This window comes from Rosa rugosa, chromosome 6 (assembly GCF_958449725.1).
Source record: "Rosa rugosa chromosome 6, drRosRugo1.1, whole genome shotgun sequence".
Classification (NCBI taxonomy): domain Eukaryota; kingdom Viridiplantae; phylum Streptophyta; class Magnoliopsida; order Rosales; family Rosaceae; genus Rosa; species Rosa rugosa.
Genome location: NC_084825.1, coordinates 17,461,311 through 17,472,555, shown reverse-complemented (window position 1 = coordinate 17,472,555; position 11,245 = coordinate 17,461,311). Strand labels below are relative to the sequence as shown.

General features: G+C 36.9%; 1 protein-coding gene across 1 annotated transcript; it reads right to left on the bottom strand.

The window, feature by feature from the left end:
- Positions 1-9,478: 9,478 nt before the first annotated feature.
- LOC133716311 (uncharacterized) lies at positions 9,479-10,217 on the bottom strand. The gene is made up of 2 exons (XM_062143019.1): positions 10,154-10,217; positions 9,479-10,050 (listed from the first exon to the last, which is right to left on the bottom strand). The coding sequence occupies exons 1-2, from the start codon at positions 10,215-10,217 to the stop codon at positions 9,479-9,481; spliced, it is 636 nt and encodes a 211-aa protein (XP_061999003.1).
- Positions 10,218-11,245: the final 1,028 nt, after the last annotated feature.

Here is an 11,245-nt window from a genome sequence, read left to right as displayed (position 1 = left end):
AAAATATTCTAAATCATGCAGATGTTTGGCTTGAATATCATGATCTTCTAAACTAATATAAATCAGTTTTCGCCATACGCCCATACCAGGTATGTAATTCATCTTATGCATAATCATAATCAATGGGGACTACGTATTGCCCTGACAAACTTAAATCAAGCAGGCCGAGCTGAGCAAAAAAACAAAAAACGAACAAACTCCAAGCAAAAAAAAAAAACAGAAATAACAGGCTCGACCCAGAAATAACAGAGGAAGAAGTGCCTATACCGGGCAGAAGAGAGCTCGACCCAACAAACCTAGTGAATATCCTTCATTCCATTCCTTTCTTCCGGACGCAGATTATTATCGGGAAACCTCAAATTGAAAATTTGAAAGGAAGACGAAGATGGAAATGACTGAGAAACTGAAAAGATGGAAATGACTGAAGAATGGACCGTTTTCCCAAAAGAAAGGTGACTGAAAAGTTGGGATGTTTTTCTTCTAGGAGTCCAATGATGACAACCACCTGTCTTCACGTGGGAAAACTCAATAAGTCATCCCCTTATCAATAGGAAACGCAACCCAACATATCTTCTAAAATATATCTCTACTACTAAAGGAAAACACGTTTTGCCTATAAAATGATTATTAAAGATTATAATTATATTTAAAAACTAATATATTTAGGGGAAATAATCATTTATCCAATTTTGGGGTTAATTAACCCCGCTTACCCAAACACTCTAAGAGATTGTCCACTTACTCAAACACTCTAAGAGATCATTTCCCTAATACCCAACTAAGTATTTTTTTTTTATTCCTTTTTATTTATTTTTGGAACAATTTTGCCCTCTCCTTCTTTGTTACTTAGAGAGAAGTCATCGGAGACCTTGCCGGACTCCGGTGACCAGTGGCCGGCCGCAAACTCCGGTCCCCCCCCATAATCCCCAGTAATCATATTATTTCCCCCAATAAAAAAGTTATTGCCCCCAATAACAAGTTTATTGGGGATCAATAATTAGTGAAAAATGAAGATGTTTTTAATGTTTTAGGATCAAGGTAACTCCCCTTTGGATAAACCTAGGTGGTTGGGGTTGTCAACCACAAGATCGACTAGTTAAGCGATCTTATCCCTAGGCGGTTGGGGATGTCAACCGTAAGAGAAAAGCGTGGAGTGCTCGACACACGTACCTAGGGAAGTTGGGGTTGTCAACTTCCGAGGGTTGGCTGCCCTCTATAAATAGCCGAGTGTGTTGAGACTCTAAACAAGATCCAATAGGGGGCACTGAGAAGTTTGGAAAAAAAAAAATTAAACTTAAACATAAAGTACAAATTATAGTTATTACAATAAAGTTATGGAAAGATCAATATTCTTTCAGAAAATTTCGCAAACAGTACACCAAGTAAATGCCACTAATAATTCTTATACATAAAGTTCCAAACCAAACATTTCGGTACTCGAAATCTGAAACTCGACCCACTATCAGTACACGACGTCAATTTTTGACACCACAAAATGTCCATTATGCCCTCAGTTCTTTTTTTTTTTAATAAATTTTTTTTTTCTGTTATTTTTTTTTTCCTTCGTTTTTTCTGTTATTTTTTTTTCCTTCATTTTTATCTCTTTCTTCTTCCTTCTTCCGGGCTCACTCCCTCGCTTCCAACGCCGCCCTTGCCCTCCAATTGGTGAGATTTATGGTCCTACAGCTTATATTTGTAACTCAGCCTATATTTAGTCATGTGAAAAGAAAGAAAGAGATAAAAACGAAGGAAGAAAAAAAAAATAACAGAAAAAACGAAGGAAAAAAAAAATAACAGAAAAAAAAATTTATTAAAAAAAAAAAAGAACTGAGGGCATAATGGACATTTTGGTGTCAAAAATTGACGTCGTGTACTGATAGTGGGTCGAGTTTCAAATTTCGTGTACCGAAATGTTTGGTTTGGAACTTTATGTATAAGAATTATTAGTGGCCTTTACTTGGTGTACTGTTTGCAAAATTTTCCCATATTCTTTTTTGTAATAAAAAAGATTAATATTTTTAAAAATTATATATTTTATTAATCAAATTATTTGAGTTTTCATGAATAAGGTTTTTTTTCACGATTCTACTAAACGTAATATGTTAAACAATAGGGAGAATTCCACAAATGGTCACTCAACTGGAAAATTCTAGTATATGTTGACATATGCCATACATCAAGTTTTTTGAATATCTTAGACCGTTGGATTTAATTAAAAGTTGAATATATCTGATGGTCAGGAATATTCAGTGGTGGTGACCTGCTTACCAGGTAGCATGTATAATTTTTTTTTTCTTTTTCAAAATTCTGAATTACATATCTACAATGAAATTAAAAAAAAAAAAAAAACCCTAGAATTGAAAAAGTGGAGAAGACGAGGAAAAGAGGAAGAACGACAGTTTGTTCTTGTACAAAGCGAGAAAACAAAACCCTTTCTGTTTCATATAAATTGGATGATGTGATTCAGGGTTTGTGTGATTTGAATTGGATGATTATGTGCAATATTGACCAGGATTGAGGAGGCGCCACAGGGAACAAAGTGAAGAGGAGAAAAGGAGAAGGAGGAAGAGCGCTGAAAAGGAGAAAAGGGACGTAAGAACTCGTTCAATTTCTTCAGTACAAATTTTTCTTTTGCTCTGATAAAACCCTAAGTTGAAAAGGAGAAGACCGGAGGAATGAAGAATTGCATTGAGGAATGATAGATTTCCCAGTATTCGTAAGTTTTATGGTACCCAAATCTCTCTCTCTCTCCAACCATGCCATGAGAGCTTTGATGAGGTCATGATTTATTGTTTATGATTCTCACAATGAGTTCTTGCAGGTTGGACCATCTTGGACTCTTGGTTACTTCCAAAGGACTTTTCTTTTCGTGTGTCATCACATACTTTTGAAGTAAGATTCTTGCTGTTCTTGAATCTTTTTTTTTTAAGTTTAAGTAAGCGTTTTATCACTGGTCAGATCAAATAAGAGAATATAACTGTGGGAGTTAAAAAGATGAAATGGGACTGCTGTCTCCCATGTTTACAGTTCTCGTTGATGGTGTTACTTTCTCATACAATACCATAGGCAAACCTTTCTTCTTCAGTTGCTAAAAGGCCTTTGTGACCCCCCAACAACTCACTAGCTTGGAGACAAATTTGCAGCACCCCAAAGGCTATATTAGAAAAAATTCAGAATCATTAGGGGCTACTTCTATAGTTACCAGCACATTAAGCAAACCCAATAGCTTTGATTTTTCTTTACTCTTCACTTTAATAATCTTGTCCTGATGTAATGTTTTTACAGTGCTGAATACATTTGGGGTCCAAAAATTCATCTAACAAATAATCCATCAGGAAACAACTAATAATGCCAAACAGAAAGAAAACTAATCCAATCCATATCTAGAAGACAAACAAAATAATATGCTACTCACTCAACTGCAGAAGTTTCTCTATGGAACTGTTGCAGCCCGTCCAAAGTGTCTTTTCGAGCATTCTTGATTTACCTATATATGTATCAAAAAATGGGTACTGAAAATCATATTTCAATTGAAGCACATGCCCAATACTATGATTATATTGCACTAATGATGTCGTTGATTCCAAACCCCAAAACCATTTGCCTTGAGAAAGAAAGAAATTAACTTTTTGAATTGTTGTACATAAAATCATATAAAAAAACCAACCTTCACACTCAGAGTCTTCGGTTAAGGGCGGTGCTAAAGCCGTCTTGAATTCCTCTGATTCTTTCGTACCCGGCCCCTCAGTCTTTGGAAATTCGATCACTCTCTTTCGTTGTGAATTCGGGTCCAGAATCGCCTTCCCTCTCCTCACCCAAATCAATCACGTACCCAGGAAGTCAGACATACACCCAACAATCTTTCACAAAAACCCTAAACCAAATAAGTGCTAAATCGAACAGATTGGAATTACTAGAATTGGAGTTCGAATTAGTTGGCTTCTGGCTCCGACGATGACTAAGAGAGATCGAAAATTTTAGGGTTTGGGAATTCTGATTTGGGATTTTGGGGCTTCTTCGATTAGATTTCTGTAAATTCAAAGAGAAGAGAAACTAAGGATGGAGAGAATTGCAGCGGAGAAGTGAATCAAGTGATAGCGGAGCGATGTTCAGGCAGCCATGGATCTGACACGCTAGAATTTCAACTATGAACCAAGGAGGAAGAAGGAACAAGGACGCTGGAAGAGAGAGACAAATAGAGAACCCCAATAAACATTTCGGGAAAAAAAAAAAAAAAAAAAGGGAAAAAAAAAAACACAACACAATCTCTTGATAGAACGAATTATTGTAAAAAGTGGTAGTCAAGTTGTAATTAGTGTTAATATTTCACTATAACAAGTTTGAGAACAGTTTTACCAATAAAACAACGAATTGTGGTAAAAATTGGTAATTTAGTTATAATAAGTGTTAATACTTCATTAGTACAAGTTTTCAGAACCACTTTACTAATAAAACAACGAATGTGTTGCTATAATAGTAAAACTTCATATATTTAAGTAAATTTACGGTGAGTCCTTTATGGTGTAATAAAGTTGTCTATCTTGTAATTACTGTCCTTTATGAGTTATTTACATATTTAACGATGTTTTTTCCTGATTTTACGACAATTGAGGTCCAAAGTAGTAACTAAGGTTGTATTTATGGTAATTCTTTAATATTACAAGTTTGAGAACCATTTAACCGACAAGACAACGAATTGTTGTAGAAGTAGTAATCAAGCTCTTATTTGTAGTAATTTTTTATATTACAAGTCTGAGACCTCTTTTACTAATGTGACAACGAATTGTTGTTAACGTGGTAAAACTTTATGTATATATTATAAATGAGGCGCGAGTCCTTAATTGTGTATTAAAGTTCTATATTTTGTAATTTAATACTTTTCTTGTGTAAATCTCATCATCCATGAGATAATTACTCGTTTGACAATGCATTTTACTATAAATTACAACAATTGAGGTATAACGTTGTAATTATGGTTGTTTTTATGATAATTACATGAAATGTGATCCATTTACAAAAAAAAAATGATCTCTTTACCAATGCTACAACAAATGTTTTGTTTATATGGTAAATAATCATATTAGACCTAAAACTTTTCAAGTCCTTATTCTTGTAATCCAGTTGTTCTTTTTGTAACTAGAGTCCTTTCTTTTGTAAATTATATCATCGATGAGGCATTTTACAACAAAAGACCACATTGGACGTATTTAGTGATAATTATAGTTGTAATAAAAGTAATTACAACATTTACGATCTTCATTACAAGTTTTTGAACGATTTACGTATAAAAGAATAAATGAGTACTTAGTATGGTAATTTTTTTTTTTTTTAAGTACACATGTCAAATTATAAGTGGATAACCTGTTGACCTGTACAACAGGTTTCACTAACTAGTTTAATTTAATATATATTAATTAAAAAGTTGATGTATGACAAACATCAAAACACCTTAGACTTCCCCCACTCAACTATGACTCATTCGACACTTTGGTCACTGAAGTTTCAAATATATCACTTTGGTCACTCAACTATTACACTGTCAATCACTTAAGTCACCCAAAGAGTATCTTTTATAATTTTTTTTAATGAAAAAAATTAACAAAGTGACTTAAGTGATTGACAATGTAATAGTTGAGTGACCAAAGTGATATATTTGAAACTTCAGTGACCAAAGTGTCGAATGAGTCATAGTTGAGTGACCATTTGTGAAATTTTCCCTAAACAATAAAATAATTTTTCACAAAAAAAAAAAATTTTGATTAACGTTGACTACATATAAAAACTCATTTCTGCGCGGATTCATTACCTAGTCACTAGCTAAATACAGAGTGGGTAGCGGTGTTTATTATTTTTAATAAAAGCCCAGGCCCTCAAGGCATGCCCATTTAACACTTACGGCTGCAAAAGACCAGGCCTATTTTACAGGCCTATCGGATTTTAAATATATTCTTTCGTTTCAAATTCTCCCACCTCGTCTCTCCAACTCTTGCCGTCTCCCCGACTCACCCATTCTATCTCCGATTTTAAATATAAGGTATGTCTTTATTAATTATGGAGTCAATAAAATTATCGAAGTTTGTGAATAAATTCACAACCTTTGAACAAATTCACGACCTTTGAATTTTTCTTCAATCTCCACGGTTCTGTAGCAAAGCTCTCGTCAGGTATGCCATTTTCTCAACCACGGTTCTGTAGCTACTGCTAATCATTCGTATTCATGGTATCTTCCTGAAAGTAAACAAGGCCTTGTTTTCGCCGGAGAAATCGAATTTCGGAAGCGACTGTTCATCAGTGACTGCTAATTTCTTTTTGTATTTTTATATTTTTTTTCTCTTACTATTTTTGTTAACCTGGGTTTGCTTTATAGAGTTTGTTAATGAAAGTCCAGGGTTTACATGTGTGAAATATAGGGTTTATATCAGAGATATAACAGATATGAACATATAAACCTCAAAACATTGTGTTTGTTGAGGTTCTGTGACAAGGCTTGATTTTGTGAATTTTAGGCAGTTTATTGAGTTTTAGCCGGATTCTTGAGGGTCAATTATCAGTGATTTTCTCGATTTTGATAGTCTTTACATTTTTTGATTTTTGAGGGTTTAGGGTTTAGAAAGGTTATTGAGGGTAACTAATGAATTAAAAGTGTAATATTTCTTGATTTCTGAGTTTTAGAGATTAATTATCGGGAATCGATAATGAGTGTTTGGATGTTTATAGAGGGTCAGTAATGTCACGCCCCGAATTTTGAATAACAAATTCAAATCCGAAACATGAATAATAATTATTACAATAACGTTCTGAATTTTTTTCTCAGAACAAACACACCTCACACCACCCAATATTACATAACCAAATCCTCAAGGAGTTTATTGATTACAGCACACTCTCTCCAAATATAAATGTAGCTCAAATGAGCATAACACACCTCACAAAAGAAAGTCAGATTCACACAAATGCAGCTACTCTACGCAGCTCGATCACCTTCCTGATTTTCCTGACCTGTAGGATTACCCGCTACACCGTTTGAATAGTGTACCGGGATTGCAACAACACAAAACCCGGTAAGCTTTTTGCAAAGCTCGTATGAGTAAATAAGAATGAACGGTTGATTTATTTAATCACAATTCTTTTAACTCAAGTAAACAACCAACAATTTCATCACTCACCACTCGACCCATTTTATATAATAAATATGTATTCATGATCACGAGTAATTCAACTCGCTGTATTCATGTCATACTTCAAATTTCAAAAGTGTATTCATGATCACGAGTAATTCATCTCGCTGCTTTCATGTCATACTGTATTCATGATCACGAGTAATTCAACTCGCTGCTTTCATGTCATACTTCAATTTTCAAAAGTGTATTCATGATCACGAGTAATTCAACTCGCTGCTTTCATGTCATACTGTATTCATGAGCACGAGTAATTCAACTACTCGCTGCTTTCATGTCATACTATGGCAGACAGACTAGAGCTCTAACTGAATTTTACGTAATGTGTCACCTTGGCCAAGGTTCACGCTTACGAAAATCTTGCCTCAGTCACCACTTGTGACAAGATCCGTAGATCAAAACATTTAAAAAAAATGTCTTATCTGACTCAAATGTTACACTTCAACTCACTTATGTTTTCTCACAAAAAAAACAACAATTACATGATATAATGTAATTCCAACACATTTTCACTTCAATCACAATATAAATAAAGAAATTAACGACATTTGGTTCGTAATATGAACCATGTGAGATTTACTCACCTCTAATCCCGCTGCGTCTTCTTAACAGCTCAAAATACGATCCACAATCGTCCACCAACTCAAACCGTCAATCACCTAGTCAGATACGATCTTAACTTAGCAATCATTCATAAACCACACATATACGGAAATCCAACGGTCGGATTCTAATTTAATGATGATCCAACGGTCAGATCCTCACGGATCGCCCTTAGGATCATCCTCCAAAATTATCACCAAGATCCAACGGTCAGATCTTCTTGAATCACTCTAACAAACATCTCCTCAAAATTATACGAAAATCCGACGGTCAGATTCTCACGAATCGCCTTCCGAATCACTATTTCACAATTATACGAAGATCCAACGGTCGGATCTTCGCCCGTGACCACACAAAGTCATCGGGACAGTCATACGATCAACATATTCAAATTTGAAGTAAATCTGACGGTCGGATCATAGCGGATCGTAAACCGAAGATAAAACGTAAAAACGTTAAATAGTTACGTCAAAACGTAAATCCACTATTTATCAACGTTTTCTAAAATGACCTTGTAATATATCAAAACGCTCGTAAGGATGCGTAGATCATCACCTAGATAATAAAAACTCGAAATATGGTCGAATACGCCGCCACAAGCGGCGGTCAGTGGGCGGTCAACGACGGTCAACCACCTCCGATGCAAAAGTCGTTAACTACAAACTTGTTCAAAATGACGAGTTGATCCACTTTCATAACTAGCATGAAGTCTGAAAACGAAAGGAAGTGGTCGGAAATTACCTAGAACAGTTGAACTTGGCCGGAAATGTTCCAGAAACCGGCGAGAATTGCAGAAACCGGCGAGCTATGATTTCGACGTAAAAAATTCAATATCAGGCCTCGATCCCTTCTGGATAGTTGTTAAGAACCTCAAGACGAACTCACTGGTTCAAGAATCAATCAAAATTATGCTCTACAGCTCGAGATATCCTGATCGAAAGTTTCGGTGGCCGGAAAAATTCCAGAATCCGGCGAGCTTGAGTTTCAACGTAAAAAATTCAACCTCCGGCCTCGATCCCTTCTGGAGAGTTATTCATAACCTCAAGGTGAACTCACTGGTTTAAGAATCACCGAAAGAGGTGGTCTGTAACTCGAGATATATCGATCAAAGGGTTGATTCTCGATCAAGAACAAGTCGAGCTCCGACGAACGTGAAATCGTCCTATCCAGGTCCGGTCCTTCTTGGTACTTGTTCATAATGTTGAGACGAGTCCAATGAGCCAAGAATCAAGAGAATTGGTGGCCTGTAGCTCGAGATATCGAGATCGAACCAAAACGAGCTCAAAACGGAACCGAGTCCTCCGCCGTCGCTGCCGGCCGTGTTGGGGTGCAAGGCTTCCACCGGCAGCTGTGCAAGGTCGAGGTGAAACTATAGGAAGTGGTTTGGTCTTGATTGGTGGCCGGTGGAGCGAGAGAGAGAATGGAGAGCTTTGCTCTGTTTTAGTGTTTTCGGACGAGAGAGAGAGAAAAGTTTTTCTGATTGATTCCTCTAATAATTCAGCTGCTAATAATCAAAACGGTGTGGTCGATCACTAATCACTCTCAAGCCGCAACCCCACTAATTAAGCATAATCATGAAAGGTAAAGCATTGCAATCATGAAAAGTAAAGCAATGCCATAATTATGTTTTTGCTTTGATTAAAAAAAACAACCGGGTATTACAATCTACCCCCCTTAAAGGAATTTCGTCCCGAAATTTAGGCACACTCGTCGACAAATAGCTGAGGATACCTTTTCCTCATGTCAGACTCCAACTCCCATGATGCATCACCCTCATCGTGATGACTCCACATCACCTTCACAAGATCAACCTCCTTTCTACGAAGCTGTTTTGTTGACCTATCCAATATACGAACAGGTTCAACCACGAAGGTTACATCCGTGTTTACCTCAATCGTACCATGATCAATTACGTGGGACTCATCTTGAATATACTCCCTCAATATAGACACATGGAAGACATTGTGTACTTCAGACATGCTAACAGATAAAGCAAGAAGATATGCCAAGTTTCCAACCCTATCCAGAATCTCAAAGGGTCCAACATATCTCGGTGCCAACTTCCCTTTCTTGCCAAATCTCACCACACCTTTCATAGGTGAGACTTTCAAGAACACATGAGCACTCAACTCAAACTCCACTGGTCTTCTCTTCAAATCAGCATCACTCTTCTGTCTACTCTGTGTAGTACGGATCCTGTCTCGAATGGTAGTGATCTTCTCATTAGACTCCTGAACTATCTCAGGACCCAAGTGCACCTTATCCCCAACTTCCGCTCAACAGATATGAGTCCTAGATGGCCTACCATAAAGAGCCTCCTATGAAGCCATCCTGCGATAGGAGTGATAACTGTTGTCGTAGGCAAACTCTACCAACGGTAGATGGTATACCCAACTCCCTTGAAGTCCAAACACAAGCTCTCAACCTATCTTCCATCACTTGATTCAATCTCTCAGTCCGTCCCTCTATTTGTGGATGATGAGTTGTACCTATAGCCAAGGAAATTCCGAAGGCCCTAAAGAATCTTCCCCAAAGTTCTGATACAATTTGTGCCTCCCGATCAGGGACAATTGATTAATGGCACTCCATGAAGTCTCACAATCTTATTGACACCACTTGTACAACACATAAACCAAGTACTTCTTTGACACAGGTATTATGTGTGACTTCATCAACCAGTCAGTAACCACTCGTTTCAAATCATGACTATGCCTGGCCCTAGGTAATTCAGCTACAAAGTCCATTGAGACTTGTTCCCATTTCCATACCTACATCAATAACGACATTCAACATACCTGCTAGCCTCTAATGCTCTGCCTTTACTTGTTGACAGGTCCGACACTTTGGATATATACTCTAACACCTCTCTCTTCATCCCATTCCACCAAAACTGTCTTCATAGATCCACACACATCTTAGTACTCGCTAGATGTACAGTGTATCGAGATCGATGTGCTTCTCTCATGGCCTCCTCCTTGAGCTCATCACCACTCGGAATCTACAATCTCGATCGAAATCTCAATCCACCATCTACTCAAAATGTCCCTCTTCATTCGAATCAGTACACTACTAGAATTTTGGCCTTAGACATCACGACAATTACATCGGTGAGGAATTCACGCGATGTAAAAAAATGTTATTAACATCGATTTCTCAAATACCGATTTCTATGTATATTACTGACATCGATATTTACTGTTGACTAGTGTCTAAACTTTGATTTAAATTTTTGCGGAAAGGCTGAGCGGCTAAGTTAAAATTTTTTTAAAGAAAACGCGGGGATGAAAAGTTGTTTCCCACACTTACACATATTTGGATTAAAATTGACTTAAGACTACCCTAACTATTCGTCAGACAGCCTCTATTCATCCTCTTCGTTCTACGCCTCCGACCAAAACCTAAATCCTCTTGGTTCTTCGAATCCAACCAGAACTCGACGCCTCGTCCTCCTTCTTTTTCGAGTC

What these genes read in the sequence shown, in the direction of transcription:
- LOC133716311 (XM_062143019.1), bottom strand. Translation starts at nt 10,217, where the DNA reads ATGGAAGATAGGTTGAGAGCTTGTGTTTGGACTTCAAGGGAGTTGGGT. An exon ending in GGGTATACCATCTACCGTTG is followed by an intron (nt 10,051 to 10,153) that starts GTAGAGTTTGCC and finishes GTTGAGCGGAAG; the next exon opens with TTGGGGATAAGGTGCACTTG.